The sequence below is a fragment of the Periplaneta americana genome, chromosome 3, assembly GCF_040183065.1.
Source record: "Periplaneta americana isolate PAMFEO1 chromosome 3, P.americana_PAMFEO1_priV1, whole genome shotgun sequence".
NCBI lineage: Eukaryota > Metazoa > Arthropoda > Insecta > Blattodea > Blattidae > Periplaneta > Periplaneta americana.
Window position 1 is genome coordinate 24,912,375 of NC_091119.1, and position 26,658 is coordinate 24,939,032.

Here is a 26,658-nt window from a genome sequence, read left to right on the forward strand (position 1 = left end):
GGTCCCCCCCCCCCACCTATGATTACATCCTACTACTCTCTACAAGAACACACATATTAAAATGGAAATGGCACAATAAAACTCATTATATAATATATCCTACCCTAAAAGACCTGAAAGTGTATAGTTTGGTGGATACTATTATCCCTTCCTCAGTTCGCGTCACAAACTTCAACAGCTGCAGTTCTAATCTTTCTCGCCTTCAAGAGGAACAATCCAGTCTTTTGTTCCCATTCTCTATTCCCCATGAGGTCAAGACATGCAGGCGAACTCCTATTCTGACTTAGCATCGAGGGTGGTAAATATTTTCTCCTTACATGTTCCAATTCGACACACAGTAATAAAATATGATTATAGATATCCTTTTCTTTGCAAAGCGGACAAAGACGCTCCCCTTCTTCGTTGGCAATTTTATTACCCTTCCATGCCCCCAATCCTAGCCACGCTAAACCTGCTCTGCTGTCTTTGTTACAAGAATTTATGTAGTCACACCTCCCCCAGTTAAACATGAGATCTGATTGTAAATGTAGTGAAGACTTATTTCAACAGTAGAAATAAAAGTTACAGTAGGCCTATGTATAACTGTGAAATAAAGCGGATAGTATTTGATAACTCTGCTTTACACCTTGGTTTATTGTTCTATTTCCGTTACTTAATAATATAATAATAATAATAATCATCATCATCATATCCCTCACGTATTAGACCCTACAGGATCTGTTACGGTCTCATGCCAGCGCTTTCGTGGTCTTCCCAATTTCCTCTTTCCTCTTGGTACATAAGTAAGAATCTGTTTAGGCCATCTAGTGCGATCCATTTTAGCAAAAAAAGGTATCAAAATTGCAGCAATTAGTGAAACAAAAAGAAAACAAAACGGATCGAAAGAAACAAATAACTATATTCAATTATACAGTGGTGTTAATAGACAAGAAAGAGCAAGAGCTGGGGTTATCTTAATGATTCATAAATCACTACGCTCCTCTATTGATTATTATAAATTTTGGAATGAAAGATTAATAGAAGTTCGGATTAAACTTAGAAGAGGTTTTATGACATTAATAGGCACCTGTGCACCTGTAGAAGGAGATGAAGATAATAGTGAGTTGTTTTGCAATAAATTACAAATCATCATCAATAAAGTTAATAAATCAGACATGTTACTTTTATTAGGGGATTTCAATTCAAGAATTGGTAATAATGAAGTTAGAGGGCACATTGGAAAACACGGCGAAACAACTTGTAATAATAATGGACAAAGACTACGAAATTTTGTGATTTACAATGATCTAAAAGTAATGAATTCTTTCTTTAAACACAAAAATATACACACATATACATGGCACGCAAGAGGATAAAAAAATTGTTTAGCTTCGTTTTAGATGTCAAAGCTTGTAGAGGCCCTGAATTAGAGACAGATCATTATTTAATTGTATCTCCTAATAATAATAATAATAATAATAATAATAATAATAATAATAATAATAATAATAATCTAAAGATCTTACATTAGTATTGTAGCTCTAAGATGTGGAAAATTAAAGTATCACGTAAAATAGGCTATAGACATGTAATACATATTGGTAATTATTAATATGAAGTATGTAGGTATATTTAGTTTATAAGTATAAACAATTCATCATTTGAGTAAAATTATGAATATGGAGAAATGTTAGTTATTTTCTAACCTTCGGTCTTGATTCTTCAGAACTTTAAGATTTAAAATGAATAGACCCTGAACTTCTTTTTATAACATCTATAATTAACGGCTGACTTGTACTGAACTTATGAACGTTGTGATTAATACTACAAATACAGTTTCTTCATTTTTAACAAGAAAAAATTACCAGTATCAAGAATTGTAAATAATGTCTCAGACTGAAAACGAAACTAAACTGAAATACTTACCCGACGCTCATGACTTTGAACTCGTCCAGATGAACTTCCCTGCCAGTGAAGTCTATGTGAATGTGCACGTACAGGTCCAGAGGGAAAAATTTTGTATTTATGGTTCCAGTGGGGCCCAGTCCCATTAAGTGAGCTTTGTAGAAGCCGTAGGCTAGCTGAAATGAGACAAAACTTGTTCTATTACAAACCGTACTGTACATTATGAGAATGGCATTGACGTCCTTGCATTCCAGTCAAAATATAATACAGTTCCCAAACACTGTTGTATGAAAGGAAACATTATGCAGACAGAAACTATCAAAATAACATTTTCGAAGAAACAGTTTCGTAAGAATATCTTTACAACGCCAGTTGACTGTTTCAACTTCTATCCGGTTCTATAACATGTTTGAAAGGCCTTGAATCGTCTATAATCAGCTGCTCTGCATATTTAGTGTCAATTTTCGCAGATTACTGTTGAAAAGAAGAATAGTAAACGCTCCAGTTCAAAATAAAAATCGATTTTAGTAAAACATAACACATGACACCCTATGAGAGTTTATTTACGATAAGGCATTAATGTATGATTAATTTAAAGTTTAAGGAAATTCTTTAATAAAATAAAATGTCATCTTTTTTAGGTAATGAAGTTAATATCACAATAGTCCTCCTTTTAATATATATATATATATATATATATATACAGGGTGTTTAAAAAAGGGGCATAATTTCAGGTATGTATTTCCCACATGTAGACAATCAAAATAGTTCATTACAACATGTGTCCGGAAATGCTTCATTTCCGAGTTATGGCCTTCACAACATTGAAATTCACCGGAACGTTTTTCTTTCCGCAGGTCGTTGTCATTACAGAAGATGTTCAAAATGTCCACCTCCTGCTTGAATACAGACCTCACATCGATGTCTCTTTGACCTGCGAACACGATCCCAAACTCCAGGAGTATTGCGTATGTCCTCAGAACATGCCACAATTCGGTTCCGAAGGGATTCCAAATCAGGCACCGGAGACGAATAAACCAATGATTTTAAATGGCCCCACAAGTAGAAATCGAGAGGGTTCAGATCAGGTGAGCGTGGAGGCCAAGCAATTGGGCCACCTCTACCTATCCATCGAATTAAATTTTCCATACTCGCACAGATGGTAATGGAGACGTACAAATGTCTTCCGTTCTGGACATTGTCGCTGTGGGTACCTCTCCTGGTACAAACGACGAGCCAGCGCAGCATTGCCGTCCGCCTTACCGTACATGAAGTGTATCTCTGCCAGCTCTTGATTTGAATACATGTCGCACAGTCTAACGCCTACACAACATTGAATGTAACCTTCGCCTCGGAATGAACTGTCAGAGTGCCCTCTTAATGTCTCCTTTGACGGGAACGACCTGCGGAAAGAAAAACGTTCCTGTGAATTTCAATGTTGTGAAGGCCATAACTCGGAAATAAAGCATTTCCGGCCACATGTTGTAATGAACTATTTTGATTGTCTACATGTGGGAAATACATACCTGAAATTATGCCCCGTATTTTTGAAACACCCTGTATATATATATATATATATATATATATATATATATATATAATTTGAACTGGTAATGGAATTTACGGGAAAACGGCTGAACGGATTTTAATAAATAGCCCCTCATTTTGAAGCTTGGAACCAAAAATTTTTCGGAAAAATAGTAGTTTTCAGTGAAATGTCAATTTTCTTACATAATTTTCCTATTTTCCCAAATCCATCTGTCGTCAGTTTTGAGAACTAGCTAATTGCATTCAGGAGAAGCGAAGCGAGCATCGAGTATGCCGTGTTGCATTTCAGAAAAAAACAAAACACATACTACAGTAAATAATATTTCACGAATGCCATGATCTGCAAGAATGCTGACATATTTAGAGCTCAAATTAAATTGGTTATTAAAAACGTAACTTACTAAAAATAATTTACAGGTTCGATTCTGTGGTGTGTAATTTTCTGGGTACAGCTGTGTATTGGATATTAAAAACTACAAAACTTGAGGTGGTTTGATGACATTATTACTATTAGAAATGAAATATTATTGTAGTTAATGCCGTGGTGTGACTATTTTTCATTAATTATACATATTAATGCTATATTGATGATATTAAAGTGAAACGTTTTGGGGTTATATAAGTAGATGTAGAGAATAACTTAAATTAGATTTTGATTTCTATATTTTACTGAGTGGCGGCTATATAGTATATGTTACTGAAAGCTATAAAACTTACGTAAGATAATAATATTATTAAAAATCAAGTATTTTTAAAGTTATTAATCAAGTGGGGTTGGGTTTTTTTCATATATTTAATGGCGGTGTGGTGAAGATATTTATATGCGTGGTTCTCTTCAGTATTGGCTCGAGAGAGAGAGTATGTTTCATTATTATGGAAGCAAATAACTTTCAGAATGTCTGGTATTCTTCATTGAAAATAAATCTGAAAAATGTTTATTTGAACGTCTAATGAACTTAGTTTGCAGCATTTGCTGCACAAGCCACTAGTATAATTTTGAACCTTAATAGTTATCACCAGGGGTAGGCATTTATGAAGATAAAATTTTATGATTTGTTTTTTTTTTTTAAATTGTTATCGGCGAATATTGTTGGAGATTGATTTGTATTCTTGGCGGAGATTAATGGAAATTTTGGAAAATACAATTATTTTTTAATTGGAGTATTCATTCAGTATGAATATTACTTTCCAAATAATTAACATTAAAGGTTCGTTGGATTCTGGTAAAGGTACGGTATGGCCAATAGACAATATTTGTTGGATTGAGACTGTATTTAATACATATTCATTAAAAATGAAAAAAAAAAAAAAAAAAAAAAAAACCTTGCAGCCCTCAAATTAACACTTTCAAATTATTAGTGAAATGTTGACTTCTCCGTCTTTTGAGTTCACTAATGTAATCAGAACGCCTGGAATACCATGTAATGTAACCTACTTGGATATTATGACAAATTCAAGTGAAAAAACTCAGAATATGAAATTCGCTATAAAACGACGCAATAGTAATAATTCGCGAATGTGTTCATATTTCGCTATTAGAACTCTATTTCACGTTTTATCGCGATTGTTTTATCCGAATCTTATTGATCAGAATCGCTTAATTCGTAAAGATTAGGAAAAATCTATTGTATATCTATTAAGACGTGATTTTCGCGATTTCCATAAATATCCGGCCCTGTTATTACAGTACCTTTAATATATTTAGTAATTATATTTTTATACAATCATAAATAAAATTTGTAACAGAAGTGGGCATTGTAATTAATTGTTATATGTAAGGCTAGGATTCTTAGATAAATAAATATTTTATTTGCACTGTAATAGAAACTCGCATGAGCATATATTTTTAATTTTATTTCACATGAAAACTATTTTGAAATTTTTTATGTAAATACATATTTTCAAATATTCACTTAAAACATATAAAAATTAAATTTTCTTCAAATAATTTTCGACAGAAGCCTCTTTTCAGATTAATCAATACCCGAAGTTGCTTAGGCGTGACAGCTGGCAACCGTTTTTCGGAATTGCCTATCTGTCAACCTGTGGAACTGCAGTTTCCTCTCACCGCATGCGATAAGAGCTGCCACCACTAAAAATTGTACTGTAACTAACACACATAAACAGTGATGTGTCATTTAGGAGTGCCTTATAAGTTATCATAACGCTGATTAAGAAAGAAATTATAATTTCATAAACATCAGCTGCCTCGGTTTTCGTTTCTAATCATAAACATATCTCTAGGGAGTGCATGTTGTTTCTCAATGGCCAGGGCGCTCTTTTTCCGCCAGTTCAAGGCAGTGTTCCGCGATAATCGTCAGACATTTGTGATGGACAACTTGGGAATGAATCTCATTGTGTAGGCTACTGTAATTCTTAAGCAGTTGGCGAGATAACATAATTTATACTGATGCGTACTGCATATTGTTTATATTCATATAACGTAATAGGAACATAAGTAAATATTTTTTTCTTTTTTGTCACATTTTCCCGATATTAGCTCCAGTGGCGTAGCGTCAATGTAAGCTAAAAAGCTTAGCTCCCCCAGTTAATAATAATTTCATAATAAACCTGCAGTTTATGGAGAAAATTATTTATTAATTTTAATAGAATTTATATTTATGCGTTAAATATTGTGATGCGGCAGCTCAGGATGATTTGTGATGCAACAGTAAACAAGAAGCCTGCACACACCAGCTTCCAAGCAGACTGGTTTCTTCTGTTTAATCTACCCCGCAGATTTTCCATCCCTTTCTAACTAAACTGCCCTAGTCGCAAGGCTCGCAAAAAGCTAGCTTTAACATTTAAAATAAGTAGTTTCAGAGTTATCCCTTTTCGTCAGTTGTGTTCAGTTGAAGTGTTAGTGTGCATTGTGGCTGATATAATAAATAATGAGCGAAATAACAGTTCCTGACACTAATTTACTTGATTTTTTTAGGACAATTGTATTATCAAGACTGACTTACGAACAAAAGTGTGATTTAGAAAACAAATGACCGACTCCCTTGCTGTCAATGAAGGACACAACCAAAAGACAGACGCATACTTATGTAATTATACTAATCCTGTATCTATTGACCGTTAATATTGTGATTTCTCTAAGTATGACAGGGAGTGAGCTAATGTTATACTATACGTGTCTATTTGTTAGAGATATGTGTAAACCGTGAAATCATATTTTACTACGTACCATTTGAGGTCATGCCTTATTGGTGTTACGAGGTTCCAACCAATCTTCGACTGCTGACTTGACATTGACTACTATTTATTTTAAGACTGTATCTTTGTAATACATTTTCTCATATTGCATGAAAGACAACTTGAGTTAGCTTCCCCTGCTCAAAATTTCATGCTACGCCGAGCTCTAGTTATAAGTGATAAATTACGAATATGTACTACAATATGATTTACATATAGGACTTGACTATAATTCAGTTGGACTTTTATTTTTATGCTTTTGATGTTTTACATCTTTAAGCAGCGATTCTCCAGTATGGATTACAATTTATGACCTATTGTACATTAGAGTAATCTCATCTAATTCCGTGATAATAAGATTTTATTAATATTGTGAATTTTATTAGTAACAACAATGTAATTTATTCCTCACAACAATAATTCCTTTCTACAATTCGCCTTAAACGCTCTCGTCAACAATTGGAATTTTCACTCAACACAGTATTCGTTATAGCACTCCACTGACGACAATGACAATTTACTTGGACTAGTACGAACAACAATGAACTGTTAATCTTAACTAATATTTACAAAGCACTATTTACAAATCAGAACTATCAGTTCTCAGTTCACAGTTCTTCTATCTCAGTCACTGGCGTTCACAGTATCTCGAACCACAGACCTTCAGAGACAGTTCACTGCACTCGAACTCAGGTCCCTCCAACTGCGATCCACTGCACTCGAACTCAGGTCCCTCCAACTGCGGTCCACTGCACTCGAACTCAGGTCCCTCCAACTGCGGTCCACTAACGCGAACTCAGGCCTTCGGATGCTGACGCAGATGCGGACGCACACTCGAGTCGAACTCCGGCACACAAGTCTGGCTTGCTTGCTCTGGCTTACTCACTGACTGAATAACTGAAAACTGCTGTCGTTCCTTCGCGTCCGTAATTTATAACCACAGCGACGTAGCCTCGAAGGTTCCACGCGTCTCTAGAGATGGCACTCCAGAAAAAGCCAGAGCCCTCTCCTCTCTACCAGCACCCGATGCGCGCGCACTCTCGCTCCACTCTCTCGCCGCGTTGGCCCTTTCCCCTCTTCGCCGCGCGCCATTCCTCCGTGCTCCGCGCGATCTGCTTTCGCGGGACGCTGGTCGTGAGTTCGAATCTCACGTCGCTGTCACAATATTATTTCCATATGAAGACACAAAATAATAATGTTTATTACTGTAAACATTTGTTCAAACATCGTAATATGACAATCCGTGAAGTAATAACTGATAGTTGTGTTTACTTAGAGAGAAACAATAATTAAAAGCATAACTCACATTTCATTCAATTCCGTGATATTTCACTTAATTCCGTGACACTGTAATCTTAATTCCGTGACACAATAGCTTACATAAAATAAAGACAATAAGCTTACACCTTGATTTTGAACATTAACATGAACGTTATTCATTGTTCATAAAATCAGCTTGTATCATCACTATCAGCAACATAAGTGGCACAACTATCACACATAAAAATATCACCATCAGTTTCTGCAATTTGACCTTCTCATGATATGTTCTCTCACAGAATGAGCAAGCAATCCAATTTTCACCATTTCGTTTTTTGACGTCAGCATTATAGGATCCATTAAAAACTCCACAAACCCATTTTCATCGTTAGAACAGGCATGTGATGTGGATGGCTTTCCTTGAGAAGATTTTGTGGACTTCTAAGGTGAAGCATCAGCTGGAGATTTAGTTGGTGATGTAAGGCACTTGGCTCTGACATCTATTTTGAGGTTAACCGATCTCTTTTTCTTTGATGGATCATATGTTGGTGTTTACAACAAATCTGTTACAGCCTGACGTTTCTCTGGTGTTGAAACAAGCAGCTGAACAGAATCATTTTATTGTGATGAAACAGGCAGTTGAGAAATGTCTTTCTTCTGGAAGTTCACCCTGCGTTTGTGGCTTCCAGGAGTTGGCTAGTCTGTTAACTTGCTAGCTGTAAGGGCTTCATCTGTCACAGAAGATGGGTTGAATAGATAAATTCCCGTTTTATAAAACCTGGAACGGATACTTGTTGGTGTCATTGCCTTCTCTTATACCACGTTGAACAACTTGTGGAAGTCAAATCGTGTTGGTGCAACATTAGAGTTCGTCATACGAAAGTTCTCCAACTCATTCCTCCAAGCTTCCTTCAAGGGACGATAAACACTGACGTCTAATGGTTGCAGAATATGGCTGGTATGAAAGAGCATGGTGAAGAGGATGATCTTGTTTTCTCTCGCCAAAGCCAACACTTCTCGACCTACGTGACTTCCATGCGAGTCTATCAACAAAAGGATAGGTTTGCTTGGAGGGATGTTCTTCACAAAGTGACGCATCGAATCACAATTGATCCATCCCTTAGTTGAGAGTTAGTATTTAGTTATCTTTAAGAGTCTGGGTAGATAATGCTTCAGATTAGTTCCTGACTAAAAATGTCTTGAGAGTTCTGAGAATCGAATTCACTTGCGGATCAGAGAACAGACGCGTTGATCCCTACGTAAAGATGGCCATTATTAAATATGTAGGCTATATCATATGCATAATTTTATTCATTTTAATTGGCGTTAATATTCTATTACTTAACATAAATTATCTAATTACTATAAATAAATATTATAAAAGTTTTTATATATCCAAATTTGTTTTAAAATTAAGCAGATATAATTAATATAGATGATGACTAGTCGTACAGGCCATGTGACGTTCATTTAACGAATTTTCATATTCTGTTCACTTAATTCCGTGATACAGTAATGGCTGCCGAATGTTTAAGATCCTAAGAAATTGTGCAGACAACTTAAGGCTTATAGACTAAATCATATAAGTTAACTGAGAACTGTATACACATTCCAAATCTTCAAAGCAATCTCTATAGAAATATATATTTATTTATGCGTATAATTAAACACATATCTGTTTTTTAAAACCTATTTTAGGATACGACACCAGGACAACTCAAACCACACTTATTAGGAATGGCATACTAAGAAATGACTTCCTGTTAGCAGTGCACTTGCTCCCAGAAGTCCACACTTCTTGAGACGCTAGCTGATTAGCGCTGCTATCCATTGAACAAACTATCAACAATTTGTCATGTACACATAATACAGTGATACTCATTATATTCAGTATAACGGAATTACATGAGTCACGGAATTAGATAAGTTTACCCTGCTTTTGGTACCGTAGAATATTATAATTTATTGTACAACTTGTTAGGTGAAGTGCCTAATAATATTAATTAATTAGGAGAGGTATAATTTTATTAAATATACACTGTAACTTGCATTCTACAAACCCAAACAAATGTAATATACATTTAAGGTTAAATTAATAGGCCTATCTATGGTAGTACGTGAAATTATTAATGTCAGACTATGAAATTTCTCAACTTTCATTGGCACTTTCTTCAGTTGCTTAACAAGACAATAAAATAGGCCTAATTTATTCACTATCATTGTATCAACTGTCTTTACATTAATTGTTTCTACTTGGAATGTATTCACTTCATGCTGACTGGTACGGCAGCATTATAACAATTCCTTACTTACTTACTTACTTACTTATGGCTTTTAAGGAACTCGGAGGTTCATTGCCGCCCTCACATAAGCCCGCCATCGGTCCCTATCCTGAGCAAGATTAATACAGTCCCTACCATCATATCCCACCTCCTTCAAATCTATTTTATTATCCTCCCATCTACGTCTCGGCCTTCCCAAAGGTCTTATTCCCTCCGGCCACCCAACTAACACTCTATATGCATTTCTGGATTCGCACATACGTGCTACATGCCCTGTCTATACAACAATTGCTACATTTCTATATGATAAATATACACGTAGATCTAAAGTAGATCTGTAAAACAAAATGAGAATTGATATAAGCCTGTATAAAATTGAAACTTTCTATAAATCATTAACTATAACATATTATCTGGTTACAAATATCACATATAGTAGCAAGCAAATTTTGTTTCATCGTCTACCAAAGTGAAAAAAGATCACACTGAACGTACGTATTTAGATTTTCTTGCTTCTTCCACTCGTTTTATGTGAAAGAACTTTATCAAAATGTAAAATGGTAAATGCTGAGCACATCACCGCTACTTCCTGGCAAAGCCATGTTGTATTTTTAATCCAGGAAAAATACTCATCTCTTATGAAAACATTCACCCCTGCCACTTTATAGCAAAGCCATAGGGCTATTGTATTTTTGTCCGGGGAAAATGGTAGTCTTTTACGAAAACACTCGTATTTTTGTGAGGGAATGAGCATTTTTCCCTGATGTGTTACAATATGGTGTTGTTACGAAGCAGTGGAGATGTGCTGAATATTTAATAAAGTACTTAATAATCTATAAAATATAAGTATGATATGGAACAATATACTGTGTAATAAAATTAATGAAAATATAACAAAACAGTCAATACTACTGTAAAGCAATGAATTAATTGCATCAGCATAGACAATATTGTGATTCATGAGCAAAATTTTTGTTTAAATCATTAGCCGATATTTTTTTGCAGTATATTATTTATATATATATATATATATATATATATATATATATATATATATATATATATATATAAAATTTGAACTGGTAATGGAAATTACGGAAAACTGCTGAACGGATTTTAATAAATGGTCCCTCATTTTGAAGCTTTGAACCCAAAGTTTTTCGGAAAAATAGTAGTTTTCAGTGAAATGTCAATTTTCCTACATAATTTTCCTATTTTCCAAAATCCACCTGTCGTCAGTTTTGAGAACTAGCTAATTGCATTCAGGAGAAGCGAAGCGAGCATCAAGCCGGCCATGTTGCATTTCAGAATAAAACAAAACACATACTACAGTAAACAATAATACACGAAGGCCATAATCTGCAAGAATGCTGACATATTTAGAGCTCAAATTAAATTGGTTATTAAAGACTTAACTTACTAAAAATAATTTACAGGTTCGATTCTGTGGTGTGTAATTTTCTGGGTACAGCTGTGTATTGGATATTAAAAACTACAAAACTTGAGGTGGTTTGATGACATTATTACTATTAAAAATGGAATATTATTGTAGTTAATGCCGTGATGTGACTATTTTTCATTAATTGTACATATTAATGCTATATTGATGATATGAAAGTGAAACGTTTTGGGGTTATATAAGTAGATGTAGAGAATAACTTAAATTAGATTTTGATTTTTATATTTTACTGAGTGGCGGCTATATAGTATATGTTACTGAAAGCTATAAAACTTACGTAAGATAATAATATTATTAAAAATCAAGTATTTTTAAAGTTATTAATCAAGTGGGGTTGGGTCTTTTTCATATATTTAATGGCGGTGTGGTGTAGATATTTATATGCGTGGTTCTCTTCAGTATTGGCTCGAGAGAGAGAGTATGTTTCATTATTATGGAAGCAAATAACTTTCAGAATGTCTGGTATTCTTCATTGAAAATTAATCTGAAAAATGTTTATTTGAACGTCTAATGAACTTAGTTTGCAGCATTTGCTGCACAAGCCACTAGTCAGATTTATTAGGGAAGGTTACTTTGAGTTCTAGATTAATTTATCTCTTGAGAAGTATCATGAACTAGATTCCCAAACATTATTTAAAACAAGTTTACTATGCACTATTTGAAAGTGTTATTAGATATGGATTACGTTTATATGGCAATAGTTCCGACCTTCCAAACATTCTGTTACTGCAGAAAAAAGGCAGTTCGTATTTTAACAATGTCCCCACCCAGACTATCATGTAGATCTCTTTTTAAAAATGAAAAGATTATGACAATCTACAATCTATATATTTTTGAACTTTTAATGAATGTAAACAAGAATATTACTAATTATACAAGTATAGCTGATCTGCATCGCTATGAAACCAGAAATAATGATCAATTAAACGTACCACATGTCAGGTTGCAAGAAACACAATCAAGCTATGTAATTAGTGCAATAAAAGTATATAATAAGATACCTACAAATATAAAGGCACTTAATGAAACACAATTTAAACTTCAGCTTAAGAGATGGCTACAAAATAAACCCTTTTATAGTATGAATGAATTTTTTGAAAATAATGTAGTATTTTAGTTAAATTTTATTATTTTTTTTACTCTTTTAATGTTTTAAATATTGACATATTGTTTTTTATATTAACACATTGACGAGGCCTCTTGTATTCTTGTACTTTCAGGCAAATAAAGAATATGAATATGAATATGATTCGTACAATTAAATTGCGCGGTCCTACATACTGTTCTAGGAAGGCCGTGTGGAAAATCGATATTATATATACTTTCGATTGAACGGCGATGATAGTGCTACATGTGGCCTTTGCAGATAGCATTTATTTTGAAAGCTGCTCAATCTGTAAGTTATGAGATCATTAAAATTTTTTTCGTTCTAAAATTACTTGTTTATTCCATTTAGCAATTCCACGATTATAATTCTTGTAGTGGGACTAATTACCGCAAATAAGTATCTTTGTTTTTGTTTATTAAACTAAGGATATCTCAGTGGGTAAAGCGTACCGATTATATTATTTTATTCGCTTTATTGTAAGTCATAACGTTACAAGATGGCCTGTAATATTGAGCAACTTAATTTGTTAGCTTATTTTCAATAAATTAAGTAATTCTTCATCATTTAAACAGGAAATTGCGCTGCGATCACGTGTGTTTTGTTAATGTGTTTACTTCCAAGAGTAAATTAATTTAATGGCAAATGCGAAACATCGTGTGTGCCGTTGTTAATGTATAAATCTAAAATTAGCTGCTGTACTGCTGGCTACAGATCGTTTAGGAAAGAACTGCAATTAATTGTATGTAGTACAGTATATAGTTAAAACCGATTTTTTTTTACATTTTTTTGCTTTTAAAAATTACATTTACTGAATTTTATTTCAAGTGACCCGTTTGAAAATACATTAAAATTAATGGACAATTAATGAAGCAAAAATAAGGGTTTACGGTTTTTAAATGACTAATTTTACGCAAATTTTGACATAGCTCAAATAGTTTTCTCTTTGAATGTGTGGGCAAAATGTAGTGACTCCTGAAAACAAAGCGTATGGCTCCTGAAAAATTTTAATCCTGTCTAACAGTGGTAAAAATGATCTTTTATTGCATATATGCTGCCTTTAAATAAATACTTCGTCATTATTGTTACTAAATTCAAGTGGTATTTTGTATATAAGTACTATTCCTACTATACACCGGCTTATACTCACAGGTACACGAATAGATCTAAATACAAAATACTGGAGCGTGCGGAAAGAGACCGCAGCGTGAAGCTAGTATGATCGAGGTACACCTAATTTGTATCAAACGCAGGACTCTAGTCATCATTTATTCTATTACACTTTTACTACGTCATAATACTTTTGACCAATAAAACGGTACGAAGGGACGTCTTTCAACCAATCATGGCTGCTTATCGCACAATTTTATCGCGTCCCTAGCATTTGTTTAATTTTATCGCTTCCCTAGCATTTGTTTATTTTTATCACTACCCTAGCATTTGTTTTTTTGTTTGCCAACATTTCAAACTGAACTGGTATGGACGTCAAAAAAAAAAAAAAAAATCAGAAAATTACAAACCACTCCAGTCGATGCACAGCAGTTTAAAATATGACTCGCATTGGCATTCAAGAACAAGAATTCCTATGCATCTTCCCTATTTACAAATAAATGAAGAGCACCATTCGGAAATCCTGAATAAGTTGAGGAATACACCATGTACATCAACGAGTTCCACTTCTTTTGCGCAAACGTCCAATATGACATCAACTGAACAACCAATCACTAAAACATTCAAATTTGAAAATTGTACATTCAAGAATTGTTCCTTTTAAAATTATTCATGTTTATTTTTTATTTCATCATCGTTAATTAAAACGTTTCTTGTTTATTTCATCATCCCTAATTAAAACTTTTCTAACACTTATTTGTATTATTTAGTTTATGTTTATGATATTATGGATAGTCACGTATCAGAGATTGTTTAATATACCAAGATTTATTGAAAATCGTCTGTCAAGTGACGTTGATTACTGGGATCCGGATAATTGAAGCGGAATGCAACTGTTTTAATAAAAATGAAACTGAATCAACAAAGCCTTCTTGACAAGTAAAGGCTAGTAACCGTCCACAGAGTTCAATGCAGATTCCATAGTTGGCACAACTGATAACAAGAAAACAGCTAATCATAACACACTACTGCCATCTAATGTAAGTTAATATTTGTAATGTTGAGATGGTACAATAATACATTTGAAGACAGTTGTATTTTCGTAAGTCAAGTAATATTTTATTGTATTGGAGTACTTCGTTACTTCTAATCTTTATATGCTTTCTTCCAATCGTGTTCCACTCGCAGATTTATCGATAAAGTAAAAACCTCTAGTGAGATTACTGTTGATAAATCTATCATCCATGGGATTATCCAATAGCTGACAACAGATATTCACTCTGCGTTGTGCCTGTTCAGGTGCCAATTCATGATCTACAACTTCTTTGTGAATGAAGGGCGCAAATAACCATAGCCGCTTACGCGCCCTTTTCAAACCACACTATGTGAATGCCATACAAACATGACAATACCTATCATACTCTTAAGTTCCAGCGTGAAAGAATTGTTCCGTTTGATGGACATTGTGCTAAGTATTTTTAAATTTCTAATGTGTTACTTAACGACTCTGTATCAACTACAATGTTATTTAGAGTCGATGACATTGATGATAGCGAGTTTGTATTTGGCAAGATAGAGCAAGATTTAGTCATGTCGTTACCTGACATTCCCTTTAGAGTTGAAAAAAATCAGTGTTTGGTTGTGTCGGGAAAACGGCCGTGGATTTTACGTGAATACTTCTGGCTTAAATCGATAGATCTAGACGAGATCTTTCATTTGACATCAAAATCAGCGCGCTAGCACATCTGTGTCGTGAGATGTACTGCCCGGAAATTTTCGCCCACGCTCAAAATGACCGCCAGTCGCCGCGGGTCCACACCAGCGCATCGCGCATGCGTGGTGCCAACTCAAGGCCATGCTCGTGTCGTACTCGTATACCCTATCGAGTGAAATCACATTTATTTTAGTCGTGTTATTAGTGACGAATTTGTAGTCTCGAAATGGATTACCTTTCAATCTTTATATCGCCGTTTCCGTCCTGTGTGAGTTTGATTTCAAAGCATTAATAATGTCAAAACCCAACCAGGTAATCAGTTTAAGGGGTTAGGTACAGCGCACAGCAGTAACATTTTTGGAAATATTCAACATTTTTTTTCCTCCGTTACTGTATCTTGTACAATAATGAAAATTGGTATGTGTAAAACACTGTCCTTCTGCTATATGAAAAAAAAAATGTTTAAGATTAAAGAAAAAATTATTTATATATTTTACCAAAATTCAAAATGGTGGCAGTTCACTGTGCAGTGATGAAGTGTTTCCATCATAACTTATAAACGTTTTAACTTTTTCATGTTCTCTCTCTTTTATTTTACTGCTGAAACTCATGTTTACAATATAATGCTCTTTCAACTACATTCCTTAATAAATGAGCCGTTCAGAGCAGAAGTGGTGTAAGTCAAAAATGGGTAATGAGGGTTAAAGTAAACATTCTGTAAAATACAAAGCAAAGTAGCAATTAATATTCAATTTATTTAAACTATTAGTAGCCAGTGGATAACAAGAAGGACATATTAATTGCTACTTTGCATTGCATTTTACAGAGTTTTTACTTTAAACCTCATTACTCAATTTTGATTTACACCACTTTTGCTCTGAACGGCTCAATTAATGTTTTCTTTATTTTTCGTGAAGAATATTCTGGTATTTGACCATTTTTTAAAACGAATTTACTTTTTTATCAAACAATCTATCAAAAGGTAGGAAAGTGATTTTTCATCATATTGTAGATATGACATGCATAAATACACACAAAATATTTCATCACAGAATGTTGGATAGTTTTTTAGTTATGAGGGAAACGCTTCATCACTGTATAGTGAACTGCCACCATTTCGAATTTTGAAAAATAGAAAGGTATACAAATAATTGTTATAATCGTAAAAATATATTTTGCATATAGCAGGAGGACAGTGTTTTACATATACTAAATTCACTCCGCTTCTGCTATATGAAAAAATATGTTTAAGATTAAAAAAAAATATTTATATATTTTTTCAAAATTGAAAATGGTGGCAATTCACTGTGCAGTGATGAAGTGTTTTCCTCATAACTCATAAACGTTTTAACATTTTCATGTTGTATCTCTTTTATTTTATTGCTGAAACTCATCATGCTCTTTCAACTACATTCCTTAATATATAATGTTTTTTTTTATTTTTTTGTTAGAAGAAAATTTGACCTTTTTTTAAAATGAATTTATTTTTTATCAAAAAATCTATCAAAGGTAGAGAAAGGATTTTTCATCATTTTTGTAAATATGAAATGCATAAATACACACAAAAAATTTCATCACAGAATGTTGGATAGTTTTTTAGTTATGTGGCAAACGTTCATCACTGTACATTGAACTGCCACCATTTTGAGTTTTGAAAGAAAGAAGTATATAAATAATTTCGATAATTGTAAAAATATATTTTTCAAATAGCAGGACAGTGTTTTACACATACTAATTTCACTTTACTTCAGCTATATGAAAAAAAAATATCTTTGACATTAAAAAAAAATTATTTATGTATTTTTTCAAAATTCAAAATGGTGGCAATTGACTGTGCAGTAATAAAGTGTTTCCCTCATAACTCATAAATTTTTTAACATTTTCATGTTCTCTCTCTCTCTCTCTTATTTTATTACTGAAACTCATGTTTACAATGTCATGCTCTTTCAACTACATTCCTTAATAAATAGCGTTTTTTTTATTTTTTGTTAGAAAAAATTCTAGCATTTGTCCATTTTTAAAAATGAATGTATTTTTTTATCAAACAAACTATCAAAGATAGAGAAGTGATTTTTCATCATATTGTAGATATGACATGCATAAATACACACAAAAATTTTATCACAGAATGTTGGATAGTTTTTGAGTTATGAGAGAAACGCTTCATCACTGTACAGTGAACTGCCACCATTTTCAATTTTGAAAAAAAAAAGTATATAAATAATTCTTATAATCGTAAAAAAATATTTTTCATATAGCAGAATGACAGTGTTTTACACATACTAATTTTCATTATTGTACAAGATATAGTAATGAAGGAAAAACATTTTTGAATATTTCCAAAATTTTACTGCTGTAAACTGTACCTAACCCCTTAAGCGGGAACCGGAACCATGCTTGAACGCAGCTCCGGATGAGTAGGCAAACACGCTTGTCATCTGAGCTACGCCGGTACTGGTAATTATTATATGTCTATGATAATAATGCTAATGATAATACATTAGAACTTTAACACGACAAAATGATTACATGGCTATGTAAACGTTTTTTGTAGCCATACACTTTCTCTACAATTAGTTGGTTTTAGAGCATTCTTTTTCTGTTTGTTAATTTGATGGATGGTGACTGTATTTTCCACGAGTTTCTGGAACTCAACCTGTATGTGCTGTTGGGGATTGCGTGTTGCTGCTGCGTCAATTATTAACTTCTTTTTCGCTTGAAGTTCGAAACAATTGAGGCAAAGGCTTGCTATACAATTTTTTATTCATATAAAATATTCCGGGAATTCTGGCGTAACCTTTTGGCTTCCGTGAAAACAAGTTGACAATTGGCGGTCCTTGTAAACGAACAACAGCTACATGGCTGTGCCTTGTCATTGAAAGGTTTCGAACAATTTAGGTTGATTCTGTTGTGAAACGAGCTGAGAAAATACAAAACTATAGTTCGAGACAGTTTTATCGTAACTCTATTAACGTTTAAAGCTTAGCTCGTTATTTTATACAAGTAGTAAATCAAGAGCACTATTATGGCATAAAATATCTGTAATGCTGTCCTATGTGGGCAAAAATAGAAACAGGCTCTAATGCAGGTTTCCTACCATATGAAATAAAATACGATATTTTTAAATAGATTCATAACAGCAGCGGAAGTAAATGTCATTTAGAGCAAGCCTGCACAAGGTTTGCGCTCTCCGAGCCGGCTCACAGCTCATGAGCGGAATGCAGATATTAGCTGCGCTCTGTATAAGGGTGGACTGGAAGAAGGGGTGATCTCGTACAAAATATACACAAAAGAAAGTACTATTACGAGTGTTTATGAAATGAATTCCCGTTCAGTGTTTGCAAATCTATCTTGGATTATTAATTAATAAAGAAATATTTATTTTACAGAAATAATAGAAATTCTATAGCTACTTAAATGTACAATATCATTTTGTTATATTTTTATTTATCAGTACATCAAAACTAGGTTTTATGCTGTTGGCAGCTGAAAGGAACAGTAGCCTACTGATCGTAATGAAACATCAGTTACAGATGTTCGATGTCTGCCTTTATTAAAGTTGATCATAGAAAACAGTTGCTCACAAATATAAATGTTGAGCCAAACATAGCAATCATTTTCACAGACAGCCTGTGTAGTCGTGGATATTATTGCTAATGTTTAGTCTTGTAAAATTCAACCAGGCTAGTAGCATTATTCAAACGATCTTTAGCCCTTAGGTCACATTGAATATCAATAAGTTCGAGCTGTAAATCGTTAAATGTTATGTTCCGTCTTTTAGATTCCTCCATATTGTACTGTAGCAGTAGGTAAGCAACGTGAAACAGTTACTTAGAATAGGCCTACACACTGCACTCCACTATATAACTGAGTGGTCGTTTCCCTCTCCTCTACCTATAGCAAGTCTATGTCATTCCGACGTATCTTCCTCTCCGTTTCGGCGAGCGGTAAACACAACTCTCCCGCTCCGAACGAGCGCGCGCGCTCGTTGAGCGCTATTTGTGCTGGTATGATTTAGAGGTAAGGAAATAAAACGGGTGTTATAGGTTTCATAATCAAATTTTACGCTTTCCGCATTTGTAAGCATTTTTCCTTTTTCAAGGTTTTCTTGAATTATCACTTTCAACACATATAAGAATGAAATCGTTTACTGTCTACTTTGATGCACTTATTCCTATTCTTTTTTTTATGATCATGAACATTACCATTGGGCGCATGACTAACTTTAATTCACCTACCATAAAATACTTCTTATTGCCCACAAAATAAGTCACCATAATAATAATAATAATAATAATAATAATAATAATAATAATAATAATAATAATAATAATTACTTATAGCGTCCACACCTGTAGAGTAACGGTTAGCGCGTCTGGCCGCGAAACCAGGTGGCCCGGGTTCGATTCCCGGTCGGAGCAAGTTACCTGGTTGAGGTTTTTCCCAGGGTTTTCCCTCAACCCAATATGAGCAAATGCTGGGTGACTTTCGGTGTTGGATCCCGGACTCATTTCACCGGCATTGTCACCTTTATCTCATTCACACGCTAAATGACCTAAGATGTTGATAAAGCATCATAAAATTACCTACTAAAAATTGAGTAAATAAAATTTTAGGAAAATACAATTTGTTGAAAGAATAGCTTACACTGAGTAGGCCTATCTATGTTAAGAACGTGATATTTCACCTGCAAGATTTATTGTCTTCGGTGGTCACGTTTCATGCGAATTTTGCGGGTTGAAAACCAGCCGACAGCGATTCATTTAAGGGGCGATAAAGTCCTGAGCATAACTTGATCGTCCCGAAGAGTACTATACCTGTGCATCCCGGAAAGGCTTCAGGCGAAATTTGTCGCCCATTTCTCACCCATGTGAGACGCTAAAAATTTCTCTAGTTGAAAGCGAAGTTAAAACAAAATACTAGGCCTGTACTACTTGCTATATACAAAAATGTAATTTAATACTCACATCTACGTGTTCAAATCCAAGGGTCCCGTAAAAATGCATCATTGATGAGTTGTCACTAGCAAAGGTCGTCTCTCCCATCCGCTCCACAGTGTGCAAGCCTCTAGCAGTTCCTTTGTCAGCATGGAACTCTCCTTTCCAGTTAATGAATAGTATCTGCACAGCCAACAAAAGTGTTTATTTCTTAATATAGAGGGTGATTTTGGAGGAAGAGTAAATATTTTAGGAGGTTGTAATAGGGACTATTCTGACGAAAAAAGTTAATATAAACATGTGTACAATTTTCAACGTTTATGGGGATCCATTTGTTTGAATGTTACACATAACAATCGTTACAAGTGGCAAGAAGAAAAGAAAAATTACTTAATGGCTATATATATTGAAATTAATTTCGGAAGCACATATCTTCTGAAACCTCTTTACAAATGGTGCGCTCAGCTCACAAATGGCTTAACCCACAAAATTTACATATTAAGTTTATTGCTTTAAAGTAGTGTTATGGGATTTAATCGATTAATCGATCAATTTCTGTTGTTAAGATTAATCGATCAAAAATATTTAATCTAATAATCGAGTCGATTAAAATTAATCGGTTGTAGGGTAGACCAGGGTAATTGTAAACACTTTTCACTGATTTCAAATATATTTCAACATTACACAACCCTCAGTAACGGTAAGCATGACAAAGAAACATTGTGTTTAATTTTAGACCTTTCTTTTCCCTGAAAATGGGTTTAAAATAATAAGGTTGACTTTTTTTCATATTTTAATTACTTGTTTATATTTACCCCACCTGTTTACATTTATCCTTTTCAGGGGGGTAATTGTAAACACCAATTTTCGCACGAGCTATTAGACACTGAACATTTTTTGTTCTGTTTCAGAAGATAGAGCTGTGCTCCTTCCAACTCCAATTTTGGTCACTGGTACATTTCGTCCCTTTAACCTATGATATATGACGATATAGGAACTCAGTTCCTCTCCTGAGCTTCACGATAACTGTAGTTACTATTTTTCACATCTGTGACAACCCTCTCTAAATCCTCTACAGTGTAGTTGGGTGGGGGTCTCTTTGATTATTGAAGAGTACGAAATGTAATCATAGTAAACATGTTTACAATTAGCTCCAAGCAATTAAAACTATGGGGCAAATGTAAACACGTCATAATTTAATGAACTGAGGTTATGGAAAATCTCAAAACCATTGTAATAATCGTTAATTGCTATACATTACTCATAAAAACAACATATTCTTAAAAAAATAGCACTGTACGTTTACTTACAATGCCAAAAATGAAGGTGAAGCAAAATTCTTTCTCAACTTTTTTTGTAGACTCTTACAAAACATTCGTTCACAACTAAGCAGTTACTCCTATTTGGTGCCAAACTGCTCTGTAGGTTAGCCAACATGTTAATTTAAATATTCCCGCGAATTAAAATGTTTATATTGACAGTTTTGTATTTCTCACAGAATTTGTTTATAATTACCCCCTATTTACAATTACCCCTCATCTACCGTACTTGATATTAATTATTATTTTGTTACTTCAAACTCAGACTAAAAATTCCGCCAATATTCATCTCTCAGTAATTACTTACTTCATAGCACAATAGTACAATTATTTTGTAACTGCAAAGCAGGTAGATTAGAACAAATCTTTGTACAATCACTTCAGAAAGAGATGGAGATATGAGGGCAGTGACTTGGTCTATCTCTATTAAGTTTTATAGTTTTCCAAGGAAACTTACACCTCGTTGTCAGCTCGTCTTCCTAGCATATGAAGCACATACTTCCCTGGAATTGTCCCCTCACCCCTTAGCCATGGCTACACTGTGTGCAAGTGAGAGAGTATCTATCTTCTTCTCTTTCTAAAATTTTGTAATCCGATTACAATATGGGCCAGTCTGCTGTTTTGGCCACTGCAGTTTCTTTACCTAGTTTGTAGACGAAGCTTGTGTGTTTAGTTTGCTAAAGAAAAAAATCAGATTTCTGTGTTCTGTGAAAAGTGAAAACTTCATTATGTTATATAAGAATTAGAGAGGTAAACTCGTGAAAAGTTTGGATTTAAATTGAACGATCGTGGAGAAGTGCTTGACAGAAAAAAGTTCTTTCGTGTTTAGTGATGCAGGAAACATTGTTAGTAAACGTAGAGCTGCACTTAGTTCGGAGCATATGAATGCGCTCACATGTTTAAAATCATGGATGAAGCAGAATTAACTAGATGAGTCTTCATATTTTTTTATTTGTGTTTGTCTCAAAAATCCCTGGAGAAATTGACACAATAAATTATAAGCCTACATAATAAATATGTTAGTAAATAACTAAATTAGTATTGTTTTGTAATATAACGATACAGTGTAAACAGATGTGCAACATTTTATACTTATGCTTATGACCGAACACAAATTAAATTTAACAATAATTGTGTATTACAGCATATTAGAACTTTTTTCAAATTGATCAAAGCTCGATTAATCTATCGATTAATCGATTAAATTCAAATCGTTAATCGATTAAATATTTTGATTGATCGACAGCACTACTTTTATAGAGCTCCTCATATTGTTTTCTTCAAAGTGTAAATCGGCCTAAACATCATTAATAGCATCCATTCCTGATAATTGTAAACAAAATAGTATTATCAACAATATCAAGTTTTGTAACATATTGGCTTAGCACTAATGTCAAAAGAAAATGTATTCTAATAGCTAATTGAGTCGAGTATAATCAAACTGCACTTCCTCCAAATTATGAAATATGGAATTAATAATAATAATAATAATAATAATAATAATAATGATAATGATAATAATAATAATTTTATTTATTTATTTATTTATTTAGAATATTAACGTGCAAAAACAACAGCACAAAGCCAATTACTGTTTAGCACAAGATACAAAACAAAACAAAACAACAAATGATGATGAGAATGAATGATACAAAATGGCAGTGAGATGAAATACAATCAATATAATAGTCTACATTAATCAATTGACCAAATGCAACAAATAAATAGCACAAATAATTATTAAAATTAGTATGATACATATTTTAATAATAATAATGATGATGATGATAATAATAATAATAATAATAATAATAATAATAATAATAGTTTTATTTTCTCTGCCAGAGTTAAGGCTATCAGGCCTTCTCTTCCACTCAACCAGGATCAAATCACATACAGAAAAATACATACCAGTATACAAATATTAACTTAAAATAATAATAAACGTAATAAAGTAAAAAGGAGAGATTGAATACAGTATTAACTTTAAAATAATAATAATAATAATAATAATAATAATAATAATAAATATATATAATAAAAAAGAGAGAGTGAATACATAATCACAAACAGAAAAATACATTTTAGTATACAAGTATTAACTTAAAAAAAAAGAATAATCTCACAACTAAAGGAATAGTACAATTAGCATGATGAGCACAGCACGGGTTACATTGAGACAATGACAATTACCTAGATATTAGTGTTAATGGAAAAATAAAGTAATGACTGTTTAAAATAATAATAATAATAATAATAATAATAATAATAGTTTTATTTTCCCTGGCAGAGTTAGGGCCATCAGGCCTTCTCTTCCACTCAACCAGGATCAAATCACATACAGAAAAATACATACCGGTATACAAATATTAACTTAAAAATAATAATAAAGTAAAAAAGAGAGATTGAATATATAGGGTAAACTAGGGTATGTTGGACAGTCGGACATGTTGGACACTCTGTACTTTAACGTGTTACCTCGCCACTTGTGGGCACCACATTCAGCTAGAAGTCAATGACGGAAGTAGCAATGAGTGGGGGTACTTCCGTCATTGACTTGTAGCAGAATGTGGTGACCACAAGTGGCGAGGTAACACGTTAAAGTACAGAGTGTCCAACATGCCCGACTGTCCAACAGACCCTAGTTTACCCTATACACAATCAGTATTAACTTAAAAAAAAAAATAATAATAATAATAATAAAATATGTGTAATAAAAAAGAGAGACTGAATATTAGTGTTAATGGAAAAATAAAGTAATGACTGTGTATAATAATAATAATAATAATAATAATAATAATAATAATAATAATAATAATAATAATAATAAAGGTATGTTTCAGTGTAGAATTATGCAGGGAATGTGATAAACTGCTCGTTTGGAGTCAAACTGGAATTTATGTGCCTTAACTTCAGTAGTAAAATCACATTTTGGAGTCTAACTGCACTAGTTTTTCGCCTTTTCTAACAAATTACATTTTTGGATAACGTGTAGTTTGATTCTAGGCGACTAAATTTGGCTATTTCTGTTACAGTAAAGTGTCATAATGATGAAAGTTCTGTAAGAAAGGAATTCGGTTAAAATCTCGAGATGGATTACGAAAGCTTAACCTCAGTTAAAGCCCATACACAATGAAAATTAAACATAAACAAAAAATTTTGTAGTCAGGTTACCGAATGGGATCATTCACAATGATTCACATAAACACTGACATTAACATTACCGTTAGACGTTAACTTGAAAGTTTGCAAACCCCAAACTTTCATGTTTATTCTTAAGTGATTTGGAAACATCGCACAATCGGAGAGCGTATTTTGATTGTTTAATGGGCTTTGCATACAAGTTACATTTCGATCTATTGGCCGTGATGATAGCTAGACACACGCAATATGGAATCCTTTGACGAGAAATGTATTATTTTGTGTCACGAAAACCCGTGTATATACGACAAGAAACATAAAACATAACGTATGTAAAAATCGCACAGGAAATTAATAAATTCTGAAAGTAGATATCAATTATACTTGTTATTGCTGACATTTATAGCCTAAAATATTGGTGTCTTTTATGCTAGTATGTGGATGCAGTTTGTATCGTTTCAATATTAAATTCAACAAATAAAGTGCTACGTCGTTTCATGAGAAGAAGAAATCTGTGCTACTGTTGCGTGGTTAAACTGACTGACTGACTGACTGACTGATTGACTGACTGACTGACTGACTGTCTGACTGACTGACTGACTAACTAACTAACTAACTAACTAACTAACTAACTAACTAACTAACTAACTAACTAACTAACTAACTAACTAACTAACTATTTTTAAGGAATCCGGCGATTCATTTACTGCCTAACATAATCCCTCCATCGGACCCTATCCAGGGCAAAGTTAACCCAGTCCTCAGAATCACAAACCACCTCCCTCAAATCTTTTCTACATCATAAAATCATCAACTCTCACTTTCTGTAAGAGGTTTTAAAAGTCTCCCTGTTGAATTCTCCTCTGATTCAATGTATCAATCCACTATAATTTACATCTACGCTTGTTATATCTTTATGTTAAAGTTAAAACTACATCGTGAATGATGCCTGGCTTCTTATGTTTGTGGCATACGTTTATGTGCTTATGTTTATGTTTAATTTTCATTGTGAATGGCCCTTTAATCACTGAATGCACGTACCAATTTCAGGGAAGTCGATACATACTTTTGCTAACGGCATTTCACTGTAATTGAATGTAATATATTGATGAGTGTTTGTCCCTGGTAAATATTTTTAACTGATAGTAATTACCACACAAGCTGCTGTAACGGGGCGTATTCTGTGGCGAACCTAAACCATTTAATGCCAGAGTTGTAATTGCGGGATAATAGTGTCATTGAGAGACAAGGACATGAATAGCAACAAACTGAGACTAATTTTTCAGATAATGCATTCATTACTTCAATATAGGACCCCCATCGCTTTGAAGGATGTCATCTTCCTACACTGTAGAAATACCTCGCATCTGGAATTCGTTACCTAATGACGTCAGGGACTGCCGGACTTTATCACAATTAAAAATTAAATTGGAAAATTTTCTCTTATTTAATGTTTTTAGGTATTGCTAGAAGTGTTGATTTGTGTTTTTTTACATTTTTTTTCTCTAGATTAACATTGCAAGTTTCTTATTTATGTTAGTTAATTAGTTAGGATACAATTAATTATGATACTCAATCATTCATTTAAAGTTTGTGTGACTGCAACCTGCGTATATTTTTGCGTGACTTTACTTTGTTTATAGTGTATTTATTTCCTTTTTATTTCTATTATTGCATTTGTATTTCTGGTGCTGTGGAAGA

General features: G+C 33.4%; 1 protein-coding gene across 1 annotated transcript in view; it reads right to left on the reverse strand.

The window, feature by feature from the left end:
• Nucleotides 1–26,658, reverse strand: part of LOC138695860 (uncharacterized) — a 138,139-nt gene that overhangs the window by 16,286 nt on the left and 95,195 nt on the right. Inside the window, exons 9-10 of the mRNA XM_069820154.1 lie at nucleotides 20,528–20,680; nucleotides 1,906–2,060 (exon numbers count right to left, since the gene is read on the reverse strand). Coding sequence (XP_069676255.1) covers nucleotides 1,906–2,060; nucleotides 20,528–20,680 — 308 coding nt within the window. The remainder of the gene's footprint in view (nucleotides 1–1,905; nucleotides 2,061–20,527; nucleotides 20,681–26,658) is intronic.